Consider the following 24,653-nt stretch of genomic DNA (forward strand, 5'->3'; position numbering starts at 1 on the left):
TTCTTCATTTAATTAGTTGACTCTTCCTTTGCCCGTGGGTCTAAGGACAGTTGTACCAGACATTGGATAAGCTCCGCCCAGAACGAGTGGTAACGACTCTTGCTGTTCTACTGGGTTCATCGACGTTATAGTATTGATCTAAGTAGAAGAGAAATCATTTTTTAATTAAAAAGAAAAGAAGACACCTGAACTTAAAAAAAGTTTGTGTTGATTACTGTACTCAAAGATAGTGTTTATCATTTTAATATCAGAAATGTTTGTATTAATTAATTTGAACTTTCTGACAAAAACAAAAACAATTGCCTTGACAGATTGACCTGTCACAAGCTTTCTATAAAATTAGGTTCAACTCTCCTTTTTCAGTGTAAGAGTTTGAGAAAAACTAAGTCTAAAAAACAATAATTTACTTCCTTTAAGTAGAATAATTTAGATTTCTTTTATCCTTTAAGTAGAATAACTTAGATTTCTGAGTTTTTCAAAGAAAAGTGCCCCAAGTAACATAATTCAATTTTTATTAATTAAAAACAATTGGTTTCTTAAAAACTTCGTTGTGAACTTCAGGACTTGTGAAATGATTCAGTATATGTGCTGCCGAAGCGAGCACTTGTGAAATGATTCAAATAGTATTTTGTGGCACCCAAAATACCCTTCATTAAATGCCACAGGTAATGTAAAATATTGTTTTAGTAGCAGTTTTACTCAAATAATTGGATGATTTATCACAATAGGCTTTAATCTCATGAAGGATAACACACAATTTTATCACAGCCCATTCAATTTAATTAAAAGTAAAGTGAAAATCTAAACTCTGTCTTCTTCAGAGCAATTGGAATACGTATTATAGTTTAACTTCTCACCTTTAGTCACCATTGAACACTTGTTTTTGCTTTGGCTATATTCATGTTTTAGAGATTAGAGCACATCTTTAGGAAGCTAAGAAGTTGCTTAATAACTTACTCCTAGAAAAGGCGTAGTAATCATAGCCATCGGGTCTTCTGAAGTTGGGCAGTGCTATAGCTGAAGTAACCACATTCGGAAATCCTCTCCACTGTAAACTCACTTTAACTTCATTATGGAGGAAACCTGTAGATTTAAAGACACCAGACTAAATGCAGTGTGCTGTAGGGAAGAGCAGCCATAAGAATTGGACAGATCTGGGTTTGAATCCCAGTGTGGTCACTGAGTAGCTCTGTTACGTTGGGTGACTTATTTAACTTAGGTGCCTCAGTTTTTGCCCCCTCTGACATGGTACAAATACCTACCTGTTAGGACTCTGCTGAGGTTTGTAGATTTGTATATGATGTTCTTGGTAAGACATATTTGATAAATGGCATTTATTACAAATAACAAACCTGAATAAATTGCATTCTTTACTCACAAAAAAACAATATGTACATATTGATCGGTCATTCACTGAGGCAAATTGATGTTTTGAATCACTAAGTTTTAAATTATTGGGTCTATTTAGTCACTATATTCAATAAGCTTCATTCTGTGAGATAAACTGTACGACGTCTATTTCATGTTTAAGAATTTTTAACGCAGGAAGAAACATTACCTTTTTCTTGATAAGAGACCCTGATGGGTGAATAGTGAATTCTGATGGTGTGTGTTTGAGAAGGTCCTATGGCACGTTCAAAGCGCCGTCTCCTAACCTGTGTTGTTTCTCCATACACTGAATAATTGATAGCAGGCCTTCTTCCAGGGCACTTTCTGATGGGTTCCTGTTTATAAATATACTGCTGAACGCCGCCACCTATTATGTAGTCAAAAATCACGTCATGAGAAAATTAAGCTTAATCCCCTAGAAAAGTGGAAAAGAGCTTTACAAAGTAAAGGAAATGATCAGTGTTTCTCATAAAGTATGTCCAGACATTAATAATGGCTAATAGTCAAGGGTATTAAAAAAAATTGCTAAATGCTGAAGAACTTGTTGAATGAATAAAACCAACAAATTGCATAATTATTTATTTAACTTTGTTTGAAAGTAAATGATAGCCTTTATATAATGACCTGAAAATTCAGGTGAAACTGTAATTTGCATGCTGAGAGCTCTGAATATGTTTTACTGTCCTCAGTTTTTTCATTGAAAGCAATTTGATTGTAGCCATTAAAGATCTTTTGACAGTAAACTCAGTAATAAATGAAAATACTGAATAAAATTTCCCAGGCAAATCAGTTGGAAGTTTTGTAATTTTGTCAGTTATTGTAAACATACCTCTCTTGAAAAAATACACAGATTCAGGTCTGTCCTTGTGTTTAGCTATTGAGAGAGCTGCCACTATTTTTCCATTTAGTCCTCCAAATCCTTTTACAATTTGTTTGGGGTACCCGGGATCTTTTATATCATTGGTGAAACGCCAGTACTGGGAATCCTGTTGATTTAACAGAGGAAGTAGTGTTAACATCTTGGAATAGAAAAATTAGGGATTCATTCCTAAATGTAAATATAGGGAGAAAGTTTTAACTTTTGTTAAGTGAATAAATTGGTCTTTGATGTTCCCCAATTGTTAGCTTTTTTTAAAATTTTGATGATAGAATAGTTTAATAAAATACATGACCCGGGGCGCCTGGGTGGCTCAGTGGATTGGGCCTCTGCCTTCAACTCAGGTCATGATCTTAGGGTCCTGGGATTGAGCCCCACATCAGGCTCTCTGCTCAGCAGGGAGCCTGCTTCCCCCTGCCTCTCTGCCTACTTGTGATCTCTCTCTCTGTCAAATAAATAAAATCTTTAAAAAAAAAATACGAAGACTTCTGAAATGGAGGTTAAGCTAATTTATGCTCTTAAGGAATAGCTAGTTGCTGATTTCTCTCAGCTGATTTCTTACCTTAAAGAAGAAAGTTTTTCCTTCACAATTGCATCGAGTAAAAACAGTATCAATGGGAGAAGGAATACCCCAAACTTCAGTAATTTTACGAGGTGGAGATGGTGGATTGAATGGACTCAGCATCCAGAAATAATGACCTAAAATTGAAAGTGGTAGATCAGCCTCCAAACTGAATGAATACTATAACTTATCCCAAAAGAAACCAAAATGAAAAATTGTTAATTCATCATTTTAAAAAAATAAAAAGTGTATTAACACACATTATATGACAAGCTTAGCACTGTGAGGATTAGTACAGAAGTTAGTATTTGAACATTTCTGAGAGTAGATATTTCTCAGATCTGAAGTTCAGTATAGCCTTTGAAATATTTTAGTTTTCCAGTTTCTCTAGAAAGATCCTTTTGGCTTTGTGAGTTACAGAAAGGCACTTATCTCTGTTTCTTTATCTTTTAGAATTGAGTTATAATTCAGTGACTGCTAAAATCTCTTTGGCCTCTGTAGTGCCTGTATATGATTTGTTTCCTTTCAGATTTAATCTACATATAAGAGGACTGGACCAGCAGAGAAACAACATGAAGTAACTGCTGTTCTCCTGTTAGGTTCCCACAGGATGTAGCAGTTTTGAACACGTTGCAATCAAGATGTTATTTTCATATAACATAGAGCAGGGAATACAAATACAAGATGTTATTTTCATATAACATAGAGCAGGGAATACAAATACAAGATGTTATTTTCATATAACAGAGCAGGGAATACAAATACAAACCTGGATATCATGTCACTTGATATGAAATTAAAATTTGAACTACCTTTTAGTTACTAATGGAAAGAAAAAATTTAGTAGTATCAGTTCAAGCTGTTTTATTTGTTACTCTAATGTGTTTAATTCTGTTAATCCTGTATTTTGGTAATTACTTTCACGTTCCCATATTGTGTGAGTTAAGTTCATCACTCAGGTTCCCCTCCAGAAAGCTCAACCCAAGCCTCCGCTCTCCTTTGGTCCTCATAAATGCCAAGAATAAAATGATGGGCAGAAGAAAAAATACGTGCATAGCTCACCTCGAAATGCGACCAATGTTCCATTGCGCAAAGTCGTCAGTCCATCTACTGGCTTACCGTTGCATAAATTAGTCTCATCTAAAACAAAAGATTAAGCCGATACAAAAGAAAATGAGAAAAGAGTTCTTTTCAAATCCTCCCACAGGGCTGTTTCCTCTGTTCACATTTTCCTAAGCTGTTGAAAGAGCTAGTAAGAGGTGTGCATATTTCAGAAACGAAAAAGAAGAGCCATGTTTCATAATTGTTTTACTTAAAGGTGATATTATTCAAAAAGTAATGTATAAAAATTGGAATGGGCCAGGTTACCTGATCTTCATGTAAATTAGATAATTACTAGATGTTTGATCCCAACACAAAACTTCATTTTTCAGTTCTGATTGCCCTTTGGAATTGGTTTGGAAAAGAGAAAAATGTTGCAGACTTTTGCCTTGCATTGTGCTGTTACAAGAATACGCTCCCAACTAAATTTTTTTGACATTCTGTACACCATCACTGCATATAGACACAAATGCACTAAATTCCTTATTATTTGATTTTCCAAATACCAAAGAATCTTATGGTGATGACTCCTCTGCTTACCTACAGAGAAGCTGTAAAACTCTGCAAGATAATACATATCAATAGCGAGATACTAACTCAGGGTATTCTGGCTCGGATAAATTTAAGTTAACAATACCAGTTTTAAAACTGGACATAACTGGTGCTTATTACCTGAAAGCATGGGATTGATGGCGATGTCTTGATTGGATCCTCTCACCACGATACCAGTACCTGGGATAAATATAGGGGTTAACGCAGGGGGCCTGGGGATCACGTGAAGTTTTTCTCCAGCAATACCTGCATCTTTATTTGGATTTACTTCAACTATTTCTGAGTTAAGTCTCTGGTTGGGGCTGGTGGTAGTTTGGAGCATGGCTTCCTCTGAAGAGGTAGGGTGTAATGTAGGCATTGTCGATGTAGTCATCTTTGGGGGAGTTGTTGTAGTCTTTGGTTTTCTCCCTTTAGGTACTGTTTTTGGCTTTTTGGTAGAAGTAGGCCTTTTTGGTGCTTTGGTTGGCTTTCGGGGTTTGGAAGTTGACACTTCAGGTTTCGTGGTTGTATCTTTGGGCACAGCTGTGGTTTCTTCAGGTTTATTCACAGTCTCTTCCATTGTAGTTGTCTTTGTTGTAGTCATTTCTTTGGGTGCAGGAGTTGTTGCTCTAGGAGTACTTTTGGACGATGTGGTAGGAGTTACTTGTGTGGTTGTACTTGTTTTGGACTCAGTGGTCTCTTCTGTTGGAATTGCTGTCTCTTGGGTTGTAATCTTAGGTACAACACTTGTAATTTCAGGTTTTGTACGTGTGTCTTTTTCTGTTTTGTCTTTAGCTGTTGTCATTTCAGGTTTGGTCACTTCAGGAGCCTTGGTTACAGGTACAACAGGTTCCTTGGGACTGTTCTCAGGAGCCTTTGGTGTGGGTTCTGCAGGCATTGATTCAGCAGGGTTCTTGGGAGTAGTGGGAGGAGGCTCCATGGTGGTAGTTGTAGTAGAGGCCTCTGAAGTGGTTGGAGCAGGTGTCTCAAGAGGAGCTGGAGCAGACTTCTTGGGGGCGGTGGGTGCAGGCTCCTTGGGGGCGGTGGGTACAGGCTCCTTGGGCGTGGTGGGTGCAGGTTCTTTGGGGGCAGTGGGTGCAGGCTCCTTAGGAGTGGTAGGTGCAGGCTTCTTAGAGGTGGTGGGTGTTGGCTCCTTGGTGGTGGTATGTGCAGGTTCCTTGGGGGCAGTGGGTGCAGGTTCCTTAGGGGTGGTGGGTGTTGGCTCCTTGGTGGTAGTGGGTGCAGACTCCTTAGGAGTGGTGGGTGCAGGTTCCTTAGGGGTGGTGGGTGTTGGCTCCTTGGTGGTAGTGGGTGCAGGCTCCTTGGGGGCTGTGGGTACAAGCTCTTTGGTGGTAGTGGGTGCAGGCTCCTTGGGGGTGGTAGTTGCAGGCTTCTTAGGGGTGGTGGGTTCAGGCTCTTTGGTGGTAGTGGGTGCAGACTCCTTAGGAGTGGTGGGTGCAGGCTTCTTAGGGGTGGTGGGTTCAGGCTCCTTGGTGGTAGTGGGTGCAGGTTTCTTAGGGGTAGTGGGTGCAGGCTCCTTGGGAGCTGTGGGTGCAGGCTCTTTGATGGTAGTGGGTGCAGGCTCCTTAGGAGTGGTAGTTGTAGGCTCCTTGGGGGTGGTGGGTGCAGGCTTCTTGGGCGTGGTGGGTGCAGGCTCCTTGGGGGCGGTGGGTGCAGGCTCTTTGGTGGTAGTGGGTGCAGGCTCCTTGGGGGCAGTGGGTGCAGGATCCTTAGGAGTGGTAGGTGCAGGCTTCTTAGGGGTGGTAAGTTCAAGCTCCTTGGTGGTAGTGGGTGCAAACTCCTTAGGAGTGGTAGGTGCAGTTTCCTTAGGGGTGGTGGGTGTTGGCTCCTTGGTGGTAGTGGGTGCAGGCTCCTTGGGGGCTGTGGGTACAAGCTCTTTGGTGGTAGTGGGTGCAGGCTCCTTGGGGGTGGTAGTTGCAGGCTTCTTAGGGGTGGTGGGTTCAGGCTCTTTGGTGGTAGTGGGTGCAGACTCCTTAGGAGTGGTGGGTGCAGGCTCCTTGGTGGTAGTGGGTGCAGGTTCCTTAGGGGTAGTGGGTGCAGGCTCCTTGGGAGCTGTGGGTGCAGGCTCTTTGATGGTAGTGGGTGCAGGCTCCTTAGGAGTGGTAGTTGTAGGCTCCTTGGGGGTGGTGGGTGCAGGCTTCTTGGGCGTGGTGGGTGCAGGCTCCTTGGGGGCGGTGGGTGCAGGCTCTTTGGTGGTAGTGGGTGCAGGCTCCTTGGGGGCAGTGGGTGCAGGATCTTTAGGAGTGGTAGGTGCAGGCTTCTTAGGGGTGGTAAGTTCAGGCTCCTTGGTGGTAGTGGGTGCAAACTCCTTAGGAGTGGTAGGTGCAGTTTCCTTAGGGGTGGTGGGTGTTGGCTCCTTGGTGGTAGTGAGTGCAGGCTCCTTGGGGGCTGTGGGTACAAGCTCTTTGGTGGTAGTGGGTGCAGGCTCCTTGGGGGTGGTAGTTGCAGGCTTCTTAGGGGTGGTGGGTTCAGGCTCCTTGGTGGTAGTGGGTGCAGGCTCCTTGGGGGCTGTGGGTACAAGCTCTTTGGTGGTAGTGGGTGCAGGCTCCTTGGGGGTGGTAGTTGCAGGCTTCTTAGGGGTGGTGGGTTCAGGCTCCTTGGTGGTAGTGGGTACAGGTTCCTTAGGGGTAGTGGGTGTTGGCTCTTTGGTGGTAGTGGGTTCAGGCTCCTTGGGGTCGGTGGGTTCAGGCTCCTTGATGGTAGTGGGTGCAGGCTCCTTAGGAGTGGTGGGTGCAGGCTTCTTAGGGGTGGTGGGTGTGGGATCCTTGGTGGTAGTGGGTGCAGGCTCTTTGGTTGTAGTGGGTGTAGGCTCCTTGCTGGTGGGAACAGGGGATTTGGTTGTAGTTTCAGCTTTGGGCGTAGATTTAACAGGAGCTTTGGATGTGGGTACAAAATCTTTAGCAGGTGTTTTCTCTGCACTTCGTGTCTCTTTAGTTGAAATAGTCTTCTCTTTTGTTCCACTTGAAGTCTCTTTTTTTGTTAAAGAAATCTCTTTAGTTTCAGCTATTGTCTCTTTAATAGGTTTTGAAGGTGTCTCTTTGGATGGATCAGAATTAGGTGGAAGACTGGGTTTAGGATTTATTGGTTTGCCTGTTGTAATCTTGGGAGATGTGGTAACTTTATTGCTTTGGGCAGTAGGAGTATCAGGAGTTGGGGTGAGCTTGATGTCACCGCTATCCAGTCCACTTCCAGCTTCATTTACATCTGGTGGTTCTGGGGTAGGTTTCTTTTTAGGAGTTTTTTCCTTCTTGTTTTCTGTTACTAGAAAAAAATATACACATCTTTTATTTTTGAGTAGTTTTCTTTTCAATAGTGACCTAAAGTTCCCATCCTTATCAACTAGCTGTGTATCCCAAGCAAACTGCTAACCTATAATATGTCTATTAATTTATTTTAAAATGGTGACTACTGAACTTGATGTGATTGGGCTATTTGGGGGAATTAATGAGAAGGGGTAAAAAGCACAAGTTAAAGTCTATACAATTAATGGAGAGAAACAAGTGGCAACTTGGAAATTACCAACATGATCAACAACACTGATTCGTCTCTATATGAATGCCCTTTGCCCCTCACTTTCTCCACTCCTCTTACTTTACGTTGCTTAGTGACCCGTCTGCCCCCCTGGAAACCTAGTTCCAACGTCTTGTAAATTCACCGCACCAGTTGCTTCAGAGGCCTCTACAACTACACCCCAGGAATCTGCTCCAGTCCCTCCAATGGTCCCTACTGAACTCTGTGTCCATACACATGGCTGTTAGCAGCTCTCTTTCCTGGGCGCACCTAAATTCAGCAGCCCACCAGGGGATACAGAGAGGAGAGTAGGATGCCATGGCAGCAAAAGAAATCCTGTTTTAACGGGATTTCTCACAGCAGCTGCCCCACAGGTGAATTTCAGAGTCCAAAGAGCGTATCATGAACTCATCACTGAGATGAGTTCCATTTAGCAAACATGGACTGCACTTCTGTGGTGTGCGAAACTCTTTGGATGATTCAAAGACTATGTATTTGGGTATTCAGCCAGAGAAAAGGCTTCAGGGGAAATAACCACCCAGGAAATAGAGTTCTTCAAAACTCCAGTATCCAAAATTCGGTATTTCCTGGAGAAAGAGAATATATTTTAGAATTTCAGGAAATAATGAAAAGCAGAACAAAGGGAATCTCTTTTCAGAAGGTAATAGCCTAATCTGTAGTACATTCTCTACTACAAAAAAAAAAAAAAAAATCAGCCGGGATGACATAATTTATTAGAAAAAAAATAAAAAGGACCTGTAAAATGTGGATAATAGTATTGGCTTTCCCAGAGATTCATATGAGACGTTAATGGATTAACATTCTAAAGCACTTAAAGCAGCATATAAATGTTTGCAAAATAAGTAAAAGGAAAAATAACATAAGGAACAAGGAGAGAGAAGAAGAAAGAAAAATGGATCAGGTGGACAGGAATTAAAAACCAAAACCAAACATCTCTGGTGTCATCTGTGGTTCCAGAGCTGCCGCTCTAGCATCTTCTTATCCTTTGTTTAAAGAATGGTTTCTTAGCTGCTTTGCACAAGTTTCCTATAGGAAGTTCTCATTAGTATTGTCTACAATAATTTTTACAAATCTATACACGCCCCAAGTACTGAAATGTCCTCAAATCATTGTTCCAACACACATTGCCTTTAGGTAACTATTATTAATATGGCATTGATATAGTCTTTGATCTTTATCAATGCTCAAACCTTTGGGTTTCTTCTTTAATTCTTTATTAGCAGCTGAATTTTTGGAAGACTTGATTTTCCGAATAGTTGAAGAGGAAGAGGAAGAGGAGGAAGACTCTTGATTTTCAGAAACAGAATGTTCTATAAATCAAATAAAAAGGTTGATCACACCAACTGTAATTTAAAGCCAAAAAAAAAAAAAGCCATTCCAAACACAGCAAGAAATAATGTTTACTGAGCTATAAACCTCCCTGTTTTGCTTTTATCAGTAATATGATCAACGCTTCTTTAGACGGTTAAAAAGTAAGGTAGCTAAGCTCATCGTAGATACTAGTAATGCAACTATTTTACTTTCTCTCAACTTTCCCCACTCTCACAGAATATAATTATTCTGCAGAAAATCACCTGGGATTTTTTTTTTTCAGTGAGCTATGTTTTCTGATTTTTTTAACCTACACCCACGCTGGGTTCAGTTATAAGAAAAATAAATAGCTGATGGTTTATAATTTGGTTAAAGAAAAATAAACAGCTGAGAGCTTATAATTTGGCTTAAACTTTGACTTAAAAGCACATTTTAAAAAGTGTAAAGAGCCCTTCATGACTCGCACGATTCCCTTATTCTATGAAGAGTCATAAAAAAGTAGTCCACCTACAGCTCGTCCCTCTCAAAACCTTTCATGATATCTGCCATCTTCCTACCTTCTGTTATTTCCTCTGACTCTACCACTTTCTTAGTCTTCTTCTTGTTTGGTGCTTTGGGTGAACGTTTGGTTGTTGATTTGATGGTTTGAGATGCTCCCGGAGGTGGAGGTGCAGTCTTTGAAGATGGTGATGGGGGATTATGCACTGAGGCCAAGCAAGACAGGTGGATTAACATCCTGTTGACATTCATCAGCAACTCTTAACTGTGGAAGGCACGGATGCACCTGGCTTCAAGAATCAACGCTGGTGAAAACCAGCGTAGGCAGGCTCTTAGCCTAACACTAATGACTCTAAAGCGATGAATTCTAAAGATGCACTGCTAGGAAATATTGCTTCTGGAATTGTTGTAAGTTATGACAAGGGGTAAAGGCTCAGAAAGGGTCAAAAAACCTGAATTCCAGTCTTAGACCTGCATGGTGCTACCCTTGTGACCTTGAGCAAATGAGCTAAGTCCCTCTTGAACTTCGTTTTCTTATCTGCAAATTGAGATGTTTATTCTGATGATGATTTCTGAAGGTATTTCCTGGCCTAAAACATACTTGACTCTCTCAGTTCCATCTCATATGCCAGTTTTTGTGTTGATGGAAGTAATAACTGCTTGTGAACCACAGGTGTTTGTGCTCTCAGGAAGAGAAATATAATAATTACATTTATCCTGTTTTCATATTCATTTAAAAATCAGACAATGCCAATTCACCTTTTTTTTTAATTACAAAAGATCTACATGAATAGTTACTCTTGAAAAAAGTTCACACCAAAGAGCTCAATTTGAGAACCAGTTCTGCCATACTAGCTAGTGATCTTGAGCCAAACAACCTCTCGGACTGTTTTCTCACCTACATTTCTTCAGTTCTTGAAAAGTTAAAATTTGGGGATACATAGATGCCTATAAACAGTATCTATAGCAAACCTGAAACAACTAAGGGGTGACTGGTAAGGTAGTTTGGTTGCTATTTTTTAGAAAATGAAGTAGTGGGGCACCTTCGGCTCAGGTCATGATCTCAGGGTCCTGGGATCGAGCCCCACATCGGGCTCTCCGCTCCGCAGGGAGCCTGCTTCCCCCTCTCTCTCTTCCTACCTCTCTGCCTACTTGGGATCTCTCTCTCTCTTTGTCAAATAAATAAATAAAATCTTTAAAAAAAAAATGAAGTAGTGAAGCTCTGGGTGGTTCCATCCTTTTCAGTGGAAACCCTGTCTTTGTGAATTCTGTAAATGAAGCGTGACCTTCATCAATTTTTCTGTTGCACCTAAGCCTCAGGTAACCTGACCCACCACCTGGTGGCATAAAGCATTGTCTTTATTAACATGTCCTTGCAGTGCTTCATCACTCTAACTATCCTCCCTCCCCACCCATCCTCTGCCCAAAATAAAGTCTTAGTTTTTTGTCTCGCAGCCAAAACAATTATCAGGGCACTGAGCAAATATGTATCCTTCATCATGAGATCCATCTGAGAGCTGCAGGAACTCTGCACTCCGAGGTTTTGATTATATGGGTGTTGTCTCCATCATTTCTGGAATGCTGTCCAATGAAAACATTGAACAGTTAAGAAATAGCCCTCAACTATGCTGATTAACAGTTTTTTACCCTATTTCTCCACTGTTCAAAGGAAGCAGGATGTACAGCCTTGTTTAAATAAAATGATATTATGCAAGCAATGCTTATTTTCACCTTTACCTCCACAAATATTGTTTTAAAGGAGAATTTAAGAGTGAACATTTGGTGAAAGAAAGGAATTCGTTTTTGGTGGGTTTTTTTGTATTTTTTATTTATTTATTTTTGGGGGAAACTCTGAAGAGTTTTGTTATACTCTCAGAGTATTGCTTTAGAACCTATAACCAGAGAAGAGGATTTTAAAATGGAACAATATCCTTTTTTACTGACTCTGTCACACAGAGGGATTTAGATAGAGATGACAGTGGACTGCAGAGATGAGAGGACACATACAGCAGAAGGTCAACAACTTGATAGGTTTGCCTATAAATTTGCCTATAAATTTAATGTCTTTAACTCCTAAACTGACTCGTTTAGAGAGAAGCTGAAAGTGTCATTCTGTCAATATATATTCAATATATATTCAATATACACTCAAAAACACTAAAGCCAAAAATACAGCTAGCTCAAAGCACCACTGACTTTGTGGGGTCGGCACCACTAGGATGAGACAAGAAGTCACTGAGTGAGCTCGTTACCATTGACTTCACCTGAAATCGGACCACACTGGAGGAAAAAGCGCGTCCAATCAGCCCTTATCCTCTCTGTTCCTTAACCAGCCATCTCTGGCTCTCCCGGAGCCTGGCGGAGCCAGGCAGTGCTGTTGGTAGAGGGTTTCCTTCTTTAATTCATTCTTGGTGAAGCAAAATTAAAACGAAATGGCTGTTAATAAAAGCAAGTCCCTAGGTGGAGTGTACATTAGACATCATCAGCGAAGCTAAGGCAGGTGTGCAGGTTTGCGGCATAGAGAGATGCTGAGAGACGCCGGTTGGCACCATGATGCTTACCTTTTCCACAAAAATTCTCATAATCAGGACAGCACTTGCCATACTTCTTACAATCTGAGTCACAGTCACACTCCCTCCCTCTTGCGAAGGACTCGAAGCAGCGGCCTTTACAGGAAAGCTCTACCCAGAGCAAAACAAAACATGACAGATTACTGATTATGCAGCCACGCCCACGTTCTGATCACCATTTCCCACCTGAGAGCCAACTAGAGTTCCAGAAGTGTATTTCTGAGTCTTTCATTTGGAATTTGGAAAACAGGTGGTTTTCCAAGTAGAGAAGTCAAGAAAGAAATATGATGACTCAGAGAAGCTTTACTTGCCCTTCAAGCCTCCAAGAGATGCCACAGTGCCGTCTCAGTCATTTCACATAGGCAGGACAGGAAGGCGGGAACCCTTCACATGGAATCCTTCCACCCTCCACCTCGCACCAATGCTTTGTAAGAGATGTTTATTAAAGGAACTTTCGGAACTCACAACAATATTCCAAAGAGCTGACTTAACACAGATGGGTCCCTGTTTAGGCTCAAAAATCATTTATAAGATGCAGAGACTTTTATCTGACAAACTGAGCAAGGTGTACAGTTGAAAGATTTCAGCCTAATTCCATGGCATGGATTATGCCTGCTCCTGTCAAAACAAGCCTTGGTTAGAAACAGACTTACCAAGGCCTCTTTGAAATGATTACCTTATAGGACACATAACTGTATAGCAACATATTTATCAACTTCATGTGCAAATTCTAAAGTGAACATAACTTTGAACCACTTTTAATTACAGTTTTCAAAAGGTGGAGATGAAATGTCCTTGTGTTGGAAAAAAATGATCCAAAATGTGTTCAAGGGAAATACCACTCGTAATTTACAATTCAGAGCCTTTGAGTTCTAACTGAAATTCCTCATGAAACATGCATGCTTCATATTTAAAGTGCCCTTTTTCAGGTACTCTAGAACATTCTCCTATCAAAAAGTCCAACAAGTAGATAAGGTTATTTTATATGCATGGATTCTTTTGATGAAACTCTTGAAGAACCCCAACACGAAGCAATTACATTTCTGATTGGTAGTGGATAATTACTCACTGCTATCTACTTAATGACTCCAGAGTCACAGTATTCTATATTTAAAAGAAGACATTTTGCTTGGGCTAGTCAACAACCTTGTGCACCTGACAGATTTCCAGGCTCCCCTCCTCCTCTCCCCCCTCTCCCCGCCCCCCAGAGGCACAACCTTTGATACCATGCTTAGGTACGGCACACTGCAACATGGATGCGAGGAAGGGAAAGGCACTGGAGCAAAAAGAAGCACAAGAGCGTGGAAACAGCGCAGCAAGGGGGTGCGAGGGGACTCCGGGAATGGTGTGGCGAGACGGGGGAGACACTAGCTGTCGGGACTTACCCACGGTGCAGACTTTCTTGAAGTCAGGGCAGCACTCCATGTAGTGTTGACAGTTATAATCACAGTTGCAGGTGGCGTCTCTAGAATACCCTTCCCCACATCTCCCTGCACAGCTCGGTAAATCTAAAATTATACAACACTAGCGTAAACATGGCCAAACCGCGGCCCGGGAAGGAACAGATCTCGTGAGCGGGGATAAAGCCACTTGGCGAGGGAGAGTTTTATCCATTGGAAAAGGTCGGGAATGATGGGTAGCAATGGGTCCAGAGGACCTTAGCCTGATCGCTTACGTGACCTTGATCATGCCACTTTATGCTTCACGGAGTGAGAAGATAAATACACTTTTGGTGAAAATTAGGCAAAGTTAACAGTTTTGCACAAAGTGGGTGACATTCCTGGGGGAAAGGGGGGCAACTATGGCTCTCCTGAGATGGCTACAGAGGAGGACTAGCTGATGTTTATTCAGCCTCTCTGTGCTGGGCACTGAGTCATACGTTCTCTCTCATGTTTATGAAAATGTTGCCAGGGGAATATTAGTAGCCCCTTTTGAGAGATAAGGAAGCTGAAACACAGAGACTTTAATAACCAGCGGGACACCCAGTTAAGACTTCCAGGATATATGTATTACAGATCAATTAATACCTATTAATTATTCATATTGAACTCATTCACTCTCCAAAGTGTCCTGATTTGGATAGTACACTCTATGGTCACCTAGAATCTGAACTCTGAAATCTCTGATTCTAAAGCCCACACTTTGTCCACCCAATCACATTGTCTCTCATCTCTCACGTTGAGTTTAAAGCAAGCTGATCATGCCAGCACCAACTTCCCTAGGCTTCCTCTTTTTGTTTTGGAGGATAACCGCTTTCTTTAAAAGCTGAGGAAGTCACATGCTTACAACCACAGCTACAGCGAGTTCAGTATAGGTTAACTGTTCAATTAGCACCTGGGCTCGAGTATAAAAGTCAAAGTTATTCTGGATAAAACAAAACAAAAATACAAACAAAAGTGTAATGATCCTCAAATGTATTTTTAAGAATCACTTGGAAGGGGCATCTGGGTGGCTCAGTGGGTTAGAGCCTCTGCCTTCAGCTCAGGTCATGATCTCAGGGTCCCAAGATCAAGCCCCGCATCGGGCTTTCTGCTCAGCAGGGAGCCTGCTTCCCTTCCTCTCTCTCTGCCTGCCTCTCTGCCTACTTGTGATCTCTCTCTGTCAAATAAATAAATATAATCTTAAAAAAAAAAAAAAAGAAGCACTTGGAAAACACCTTCCTGAGAGAATAAGCACAAAAATGTGACAATGGAATCCATCTCTGGATGGAAACCGTCAGGTGCACTGTCCTAGAGCCACACGGGGAAGCTGAACCACACTGGAGAAACCTCAAAATAATGAGTCCGGGGAAGTTTAAGTCTTCGCGTACAAAGAAAATAGTAAATGTTAGGACAACCTTCACAACTTTTTTGCATACATATGTGCACGATACAATGCATATATAGTGTATGTATATAAATACATATATTATATATATAAAGGAAAAAGAATGAGAAGAGGTTGAGAAGGCAAGACAAGCAGACAACAAACACAAATTAAAGGCTTATATCCTTTTGTAGTTAGCAGATTTCTGAAATAGGACATCATTACCTTTATAAGAAGTGCAATTATTTTCATAGATTAAATGACTGCCCTTCTTTTATTGTTAATTTTAATTAATTTTAAATTCAAATCATTTAAAGGAAAGTAAAAGCATTTTAGAGAACAATTGATCTTATTACAGAGGAAAGGTAGCTTAGGAGATGCTCTCAGTGTTGTGAACCCAATAATATACATCACGAGAGAGCAGAGGAGTCTAGAGATACATGGTGGCCATCATTCCTTATTAAATATTCACGTCTGCTTTCATGTGTTTTTCCGTCTTATCTAAGTGATTCTGAAACTATGTCCATGGCAGGCAGTTATCTCTCATGCTTAGGCTGGTGGGAATTTTAACCATTTTCCTGGAAGTGTCTATTTTATAAATATAATAATTTCACCATAATGATCCTGCACCTTGATTTTTCTTTTCTCCTGTTTTGCTTTTCAAAGAAAAAAAAAAGGAAACAAAAATCCAACGTTTGGTATTATTGTCACTCATCAACTTTGATCTCATGTTAGAGACGTGGGCTAAGGTGATTGCATTGAATTTATCTTCACATTCCCTAAAATGAGTAGCAAGGACTGTTCATCCAGGACTGACTGTTTTTGGAAGACTGAGTAGTTCAATGTCATAATATATAAGATGACATGTATGCGAGTGTAAGTCCATATCTGGATGACTAGTCCTTGTAAGAAAGACAAACTTTCAAGATTAATACAAAGCCATTTGAAACTTTGTAAATGTTCATTGTTACATGATACCTAGTTCTACATGATGCCATGATAAATCATCAATAATTTATGTGATGTAAAAGACTAGTTAAATTTATCATACATGGGGGGGCGCCTGGGTGGCTCAGTGGATTAAGCCGCTGCCTTCGGCTCAGGTCATGATCTCAGGGTCCTGGGATCGAGCCCCGCATCGGGCTCTCTGCTCCGCAGGGAGCCTGCTTCCTCCTCTCTCTCTACCTGCCTCTCTGCCTACTTGTGATCTCTCTCTCTGTCAAATGAATAAATAAAATCTTTAAAAAAAAATTTATCATACATGGAAGTGAAAATTACATGTTATTTCAACATTGTTCTTTTCAGTTCATCTAATGATACTCTATCACACTAGCATAGTTGTATCCTGTGTCTGTGTTTTGTTGAAATTTTGGAAGAACCATAAAAATAAGGAGCATAAAAATTATTCTACAGGAAAACTCAAAACTTAAAAGATTTCATGAGACATCAGAAAAACGTGAGAATTCCAAAATGCTTATAAATATACCACATCTGCTTCACATAATTTAAAATTGTACATTAAGCTCAAACAAATACATGTCTTTAGAAATCTATTTCTTTTGTTGTCTTAATGGTCAAAACAGAATGATTAGCAGCAGCTGTTAAATAAACGTCTCTTTGATAGTTAAGGTACCTTGAGAGGAAACTTGCTGAATCAAGAAAACAGAAAGTAGCAGCAAGTACATGGGAAGTATTTTCCACTCCATGGCTGTTTCCAGGTATCGAGCCCTCACTGAAAAGAAAAGAAAAGTATCAAAACTGCTCTTTAATCTCACCACTAGTTTATGTCTGTGTTACTTACTGTCAATAATTTTTAAAAGGAGATTTAATGATAAAACCATCCCACTCTTGAAACAAGACTTTTAAAAATGATCAGCCTTAATTCTATCACAAATATTTGGCCATTAGATTTAATCTGATACAGAAAAAAATCATTAAGTCACCATCTCAATCATGTTACCGACCACTTTAATACTTTTGAATCCCCCCAAATGGAAAACAGCCTGATTTCAACACTATTTAAATTACAGTATATACTTACAGTGCAAGACTTAAATCCCAGCTTGGGGAAAAAAAGAACCAGCTTCAGCAAAATGTAATTTGACAAACAGAGAAGTGACCATTCCAACTTTCCCTTAACTCTCCATTCAAATCTGTGAGCTTCCAACAGGTGTACTGCCGAGCTGTGGTCCTTTTCAAAACTTTCCTACTACTATCCTTCTAAACCTTTTTCAAACTCCTTGACTAAAGCATATCCCTATTGAATTGAAAACACATTTAATTCCATGAAGCAAGTTAACTTTGACACTTACCCGTAAAAGCAATAATGAGTTTTTCCAGTGTCCTGGAAGTCTTATATATCAGTGCAAATAAATTGGGATGAACCAATTAGTCCAAAGGTTAGACAGAATCAACAGTGACAACCTATGAAATCAAACTTTCCTCATTTGTTGGAAGAGGGCCCAGACAGCTAGACTTAGGCAACATCTGGAAAACACTTCCATTAAGAAAAATGACTACTACAAAATAAATTTAGAATTATTGGCCAAAACACACTTCTAATTCTGAGTGAAATGAACAAATTGTTCTGAGATGGTAAATAGTCCTGGCAAGTCTTGACCAGCATATCAAAGCATCAGTGTCAAACGCTGCTGTCCCTTCTTCCTTGTTTTATCCTCCCCCACCACCCCCACCACAGCTAAATCTAACAAAGAGTGATTTTGAAACTTACCTACTGTTTGTTTGTGGCGTAAATTTTCTTAACTGACACGATCAAACCAAATATATGTTTCTTGAGTGTTTGCATTTTCACTGAGCCCCGAAAATACGCTCTAATTGCCCGGAGGTGGATGGTCCGCTCTGTGGATTTCCTAGCTTCCTTTACCAAGAAAAACCCTGCTTCAAAAGTGTAGATTTCTCCCTGACCCCCTTTATTTAAGCACAGCAGCGTTTGGGAATGGTCTTTGAAATTACTAATTTAGCTTCCTTACCCCAGAAAATGTCAACTCTCGTCTTGCAGAGCTAAGTCAGCTCTGTTCAAGGTTTTACCTCAGTTTGATACAAAATGTTCCTGTTAGAATCCTATCTCCCAGGACCCCTAGGTGGTACAGTCGGTTAGGTGCCTGACCTTGCTTTTGGCTCAGGTTATGACTTCAGGGTCGTGGGATCGAGCCCCTCGTCAGACTCTGCACTCAGCGTGGAGTCTGCTTGAGGTCCTCTCTCTTCTCCTTCAGCCCCTCACGTATGTGCTTGAGCTCTCTCTCTCTCTCTCTCTTGAATAAATGAATAAATCTTTAAGGAAAAAAAAAATCCTATCTACATGATAAAGACCTAGCTTGTGTCATACTACCTCCCTGAAACCTTCCCAGATCAACCCTTCCCATCCAGAATCATAGTCAACAAAGGTGCTGCCTTTCACGGCAATTATCTGTTTGTCTCTTGCCCACTCCAATGGCCACAGACTGTGGTTTTCCCAAAGACCACCAATGCCTGTGCCTTCCTTCCATTGCCAACATGTAGTCTAGTGCTTTACCGAAGTTCTGGGTCTTACCGCGTGCTCATCCAACCAAACAGCTGTACTCCACTGCGTAGTAGATATTTGGTAGGTACTTCATGTAAATATCACAAAATGTCTTTAAGTAAAATAGAATCCCCCACAGTTTACAAATAAAATGAAGGCCACAAATGAAAAATCTCTGACCCGTTGAGGATATATAAGAAGTAGGAGCCAGAGCTAAGATTTGAACCCATGTCCTTTCATTGCAAGTTCCCCCATGATTCTACAAACTGAGGATTGCTGGAGGAGAGGTGGGTGGGGGCATGGGGTAACTGGGTGGTGGGCATTAAGGAGGGCACTTGAAGTAATGAGCATTGGGTGTTGTATGCAACTGATGAATCACTAAATTCTACCTCTGAAACAAATAATATATGTTAATTAAATTGAATTTAAATTAAAAAATAAAGAAAGTTCCCTCGTGTCTCTACTATATCTAGTCCCTTTTGGTCAAAGCCATTACTCCATCCTTAATCATAGTAGTAACTTTTACTCCTTCATGTATATATGTGGGTTTATGAGATTGTGACCTTTGTTAAAACAGATTATAATATAAACATGTCTTTTGTTCCCACAACGCTTATTCTGGGCTAAATATATAGTGTAAGAGGACAGTTTAGAGACTGTCTGCTCACTTCTAAATCGTCTCCTTCCTTTGGGAACCACCTCTCCATCTTTTTTTTTTTTTTTTCCACCTCTCCATCTTTAGGGGATTTTCCCTTGTAGCCACTTCAACACGTGTGATTTTGCCACACCCACCAGAGCTGATAGAAACCTCAAATAAACTGGGCCAATATGTTTTCCTACCCTGGAAATTTGGAATTGTGAATCAGACATGACAAGTCTGTCTAGGTAGACCTATAACAGGTCAACTTTTGTCCTCTGTCTGAAGAAGCAGAGAAAATCCTTGAGAACCGAGAGGTGCAAATGCAGGAAGGAGTCATGCCGAGAGAGGCGGACGGAGCCCTGCCAGCTTTCCAGTCTTGCTGGCTCCTTCTTCCCGAGACCCAGATGCCTCCTTGCTCTACGTCGTTATGCCAGACCCTCCTCTGAGGCTGAAGCTGGCTAAAGATGCTTTTTGCTACTTAAAATCACTAATCAGTAGAGTAGACATACAAAAGATCCTGTTGGGTGGAACTGAACCCAATTCTCTTCATTTTTCGCTTTCCTCAGGCCTAGGGGGGAAGCCAGCAGCTTTGTAGCTTTTATAAGTCACACTTTCCATATAGTGTTCCCTTGTTATTTGCCCAAAATGCTGAGGATACCAAGAATATCAGAAACACACATACACACAGACACATACTCTTAAAATATAAATTGCTTTCTCGTTATTGCTTTTTAGAGCTATCTGCACTATCACTTTTCTCCTTTGGACAAATTCTTGAAATGACGGCAAATGATGTTCTTAACTTCATGGAAAAATCTGCTCCAGAAACACTTGTTCTTCAGCCCAGGTTTTATTCCGACATCGGAAACTAACAAATAAAGCAAAACACACACACACAGTGATGACCAATCATTACTCTAAACATGTCCATTAACACATTTTCATCAACTATGTTTTCTCTGCATAATAAAGCATGGAAAAGAATGAAAACCTTTATTAAATGCCAAGTTCCTGAGGCTTAACCTATCAATACCTGATTTTCATAATTCTATTGGGTAAGGAGGCTATCTGGGTAAGTAAAGTTTGCCCTTGGGACTTGGAAGCATTTTAATTTTATCTACTAACTATATCTTTATAAACTGTATTAAATGCATCCTTCTGTGAATATTGGGCCATTTAACCTTTCTTCCTGATCACATAGCAATCATTCCGTTAGGTTATAGGGACCCCCTTTGAGATTTTTTTTCTCATTAAAGCTTTTTTCTTTCTTTCTTTCTTTTTTTTTCTTCTTCTTCTTTTTTTTAGCATTCGCTTACATCTCATTTAACTGGGACAAAAATTATCCTAGGGTTGGTTTCTGGTAAGGGGAGTTGGGGAGAGGAGAGGAAAGAGAGATGGAAACGACGTAAGGGATATGGGATCCTATCCTCATCTTCTAGAGAGGACCGCCACACAGTTCGTCCTCACAAACATCACTTGGCGGTGATGTTTGGCAGCCACACAGCGAGGCCTTCAGAAAACATTCAAGGGTGCTTAGGGATATTTGCTCTGCATTAAATGATCCCAGACTGTTGTGCCTTCTCCTTGCTGTGTTCCGTCTCCATCGCTGCCGTTAGCTGTCACTTCGGCCTGTAGCCGCTGCCTCTGTTCCTCATGGCTTCCTCCCATCTTTCCACATCTTTGATGTGTTTCATTTTCTTCCAGCAGCAGCCTAGGAAAAACTCCAGCATGCCATGGGGAAACCACAGATGCAAGCTGGCTTTTTATTGCCCTAATTTTGCGCGCAAGGCTGTTAGAGCATTCTAGAAGTGGAGTCACTCGCTCTCCCCTCCTATGGAATAGGCACCAGGATTTGGAGACTTGCTCTGTCTGCTCCGCTCCTGGCATTTCCGCATACCGGAAAGGGTATGGTTTTCTTTCCAGATGTTGATCCAAGTTTACAACAGGTAAGAAAAGTATTACTGCACTTGCTCTTAAAGAGTGCTGATAATTGTCTGATGATTGCTCCCGAGTCTTTCTACCTTTTCCTACCTGCCCAGCTAGAGATTTCACGGCCCAGCTTCCTCTTCAGTTACTGTGGCCTGGCGACTGCATTTTCTCCTGTGACATGTGACCAGAAGAGATAGGCGCAACTCTCCCCTACTTTCCTAACAGAAAATCGCTTCATCTGGACTTCCTGTTTTCCTCCGTTCTTCCCAACTAAAAGGCAGACTTCAGAGACCAGTCTGGATCCCGCAGACCAGGATGGCAGCCTAGGGAATAGTACCATTTATGGTACACACAGGCACTCCCTTTCCCAGAACGACTCAAGAGAGTTGCATACAAGGAAATAAATCTTCATTTTATTTGGAAAACTCTAATTTGGGGTCTTTTCATTACACCAACTTAGATATTACCCTAACATAGAAATCTTATGAAATTCCCAAATACTTAAGGGATTGTATTCTAAAAGTTGATTTGGACACTGTACAACAATGTGAAGAATGAACTACTGGTTATAAACGACTGATATTAGAAAGAGAGAAGTAAACTTTTTTTACTTGCAGATGCCATAAATGTACATGCAGAAAATCCTAAGGAATCCACAAAAAGCTGTAAAAAATTAATTTAGCAGGATCACAGGATACAAGATGAATGTTGAGCCGTGCATAAACTTAGATGTGTTGCCTCTACTGAATATTTTAAGCGTTAAATTTCATTGGTTTATTTGTTCATTCATTCAATTCTTTTTATGAGCAAACAGTGCTCACTACATGTCAGCTCTTGTGTAAATTGCTGGAGATATATAGATTACATCGATGTGCAATGCAGAGCCTCTGGTCCCTAAGAGTTTTTGGTCAGGGAGCCAGACATTTAAACCAATAGCTTAAGTAATATGTGGAAAGGAGGAGGCAATGTGGCGAACAGCTAAAATTGGGCTTTGGCATCAGTCAAACCATTGTTCAAATCTCAGCCTCATCTACCTGGTGGGCTTATACAACTCTCTTGACTTAGCTGGTGCTCAGTTTCCTTATCTGCAAAGTGGGAGCAATCATTCCCATTATAATTTGGCATTGTAGGGATGCACCAGAGATAAGAGAGAATTGCATTGAACAGTAGTGACATGTGCTCAATAAATTGTTGGTATTATGACTGTGGTTATGGTAGTGATTCAAGAGCTGGACCCCAACGGCTATGGAAACCTGGATGAGCCAGTTTTAACTCCACCCAAGGAATTCTTCACGGAAGGATGACATGTAATCTGGACTCAGAAGGCTCTTGTGTCTGGGACCAGGGGCAGTAAAGACCATGACAGTAGGCAAAATGATTTGGCTCGTCTTTTTTCATACTTCTTGCCTATTTTGCTTTTTAGACCTTGAGAATCTGACTTCTTGCATGGAACTGAACGGTAGAAGATATCTTATGATCTTATGAGATAATTATTAGTATTAAACCCATTCTACATTTGAGATAATAAGTTGCTTAAGATCACAAAACTAGACAACCAATAGATGGCAGAGTAAGGATTTTAACCCAGGCCTTTCTGTCTACAAAGCTCACAATTTTAACCAGTGCCGTCCCCCACATGTTATCATATGCAGGGTTAGTCACTCTTCACTTTGTGCTCCTACTTATGTTTGTATTTCTCAGTGGGCATTTCACACTTAATATCCATCCTTCTCACTACGTCATAAGCTTCTTTCCTTCCTGAAGGTTCCAGAAGGCTTACATCTTCCTCATTTTGTAGCCTTTTTCACAACTGGCATAGCTTTGTACATGATTGGTATCTGTATCTGCGGTTCAACTTTGGTTTACCGTTTTTCTTCTCGTGGCCACTTTGCCCTCCTGGTTCTGTTTTCTAGCTCTTATCACTATAGCATTTCGATTGTTCCAGGCTACCTCACCTGGATTGCAGAATTCGAGGACGCATATTCTGTGATAGTCCAGACAAAATCATTACAGATTTATTTTCCAGTAGCTAACAACATGACTAATTTCCCCACAAATATTTAAGTGTGTGAAAGTGAATGGGGGTGTTCTAATAACTCAGGGTGACAAATACTCGAGAATTGGGAAATTCGAAGAGTGGGAACAACGTTCGGGTGCGGTTGAAGAACCACAGATAGGTGGGACAAGAGGGAAGTCTCTCGAGAGACCATGTGGAGGACATTTCATTGAGTCATTCCAAAGCAGGAACATCAGGCTCTTCAAAGAGATTGAATATCATGCAGTTTTGGCTGATCCGTATAACATTGCATAATCATCCTTGTAAAATCCCTTTCCCTGCCATGGTGGCTAATTTCTGTCAAAAGGATTAAAAAACAGGATATTTGCAGTGATTTGCTCCAATGAAATTTAAGTAAGCCTGATATGAAAAACCCGATCAGAAACTGAAAATAAAACTCAACATGTCTCCCCTCTCTTGATCCTTTGTGCTGATCCCTTATGAACTTTGACACCAAAAGGTCTTTACACCTCTGGGGGCTCCAGACATGAATGAATGAATGAATGAATGAATTCCCTCATGAGTGAATGAATTAATGAAGACATGTGACTGCTAATGTTAACCCTTGTTCTGCCTTCCCCAGAATTTTATAAATAATATGTTCCAGATCAATAATTTGTAGTTTTACTTTTTTTTTACTTACTGAATTAGGAAACATACTTACAGAATTGTCCTGCTAATTCTTGTGTAATACTCTATGTACTTGAGATACCATAATTTAATTTCATTCAGCTGTTTGTCTTCATAAGACTATTTTTTGGCTGTTTTTTAATAAAAATGTACATTTAGCATTTTTCTCCATTAAAGAAAATTAGGGGTTCTGTGCAGAAAATATAGGTCACTTGTACTTTTTTGTATTTTGGAGGTTAGAAGAAGAAGTCATAGAAACAGTCTGAGCTTCAGCTGCATAAATTTAAACCTTGGGTTCCAAAGATAATGTTTATATCACACAGCCTGTAATGCGCTGTTCCCCCAAAACTTTGTGTTTATTATGTTATGGAGTCTCCTCTCTCAGTGGCCACTGTACAATTACAGTCTGTTTAAAAGAAATAGCTTCTCCTTCTCCTGATTTCCATACACTCCCTGGCCCTATATAGCCCCATATATTATACTTCTTAGAGTATATTTGTTCTTAAATCTGTCTGATTAACTATACAAATGAGATTGAGCATGCTTTCATAATGAAATCGAATTTAGTAAATATGAGCAGAATATCGGTAGGGTTCACCTTTTGATTTTGTCTTCACAATTATTATTTTAAATGATGATATTTCATTTCAATATTTATTTAGCTATACCCTACTCTTGACCT

The 24,653-nt window shown here is 40.5% G+C and overlaps 1 protein-coding gene across 2 annotated transcripts; it reads right to left on the reverse strand.

Annotated features, from left to right (window-relative positions):
* Positions 1-2: 2 nt before the first annotated feature.
* Positions 3-16,919, reverse strand: PRG4 (proteoglycan 4). Of its 2 annotated transcripts, XM_045982864.1 has the most exons (13): positions 16,830-16,919; positions 13,777-13,899; positions 12,383-12,502; positions 9,881-10,027; positions 9,203-9,322; positions 6,880-7,742; positions 4,602-6,738; positions 3,891-3,968; positions 2,829-2,965; positions 2,219-2,375; positions 1,559-1,756; positions 958-1,083; positions 3-138 (listed from the first exon to the last, which is right to left on the reverse strand). In XM_045982864.1, exons 1-13 carry the CDS (start codon positions 16,900-16,902, stop codon positions 41-43), a joined length of 4,377 nt encoding a protein of 1,458 aa, XP_045838820.1. In that variant the 5' UTR covers positions 16,903-16,919; the 3' UTR covers positions 3-40. The 2 variants fall into 2 exon arrangements, with proteins under 2 accessions (XP_045838820.1, XP_045838821.1); XM_045982865.1 differs by lacking the exons at positions 9,203-9,322; positions 9,881-10,027.
* Positions 16,920-24,653: the final 7,734 nt, after the last annotated feature.

The sequence above is a fragment of the Meles meles genome, chromosome 17 (genome assembly GCF_922984935.1).
Source record: "Meles meles chromosome 17, mMelMel3.1 paternal haplotype, whole genome shotgun sequence".
Lineage (NCBI taxonomy): Eukaryota > Metazoa > Chordata > Mammalia > Carnivora > Mustelidae > Meles > Meles meles.

Bases quoted from the DNA above. Each gene is read 5' to 3' on its own strand.
- PRG4 (XM_045982864.1), bottom strand. From the start codon at position 16,902: ATGGAGTGGAAAATACTTCCCATGTACTTGCTGCTACTTTCTGTTTTC. The intron at 10,028-12,382 runs GTAAGCATCATG...GCTTGGCCTCAG, and splicing joins TGAGAATTTTTGTGGAAAAG to TGCATAATCCCCCATCACCA. The intron at 1,084-1,558 runs GTAATGTTTCTT...TTAAATCTACAG, and splicing joins GGTCTCTTATCAAGAAAAAG to GTTTCCTCCATAATGAAGTT.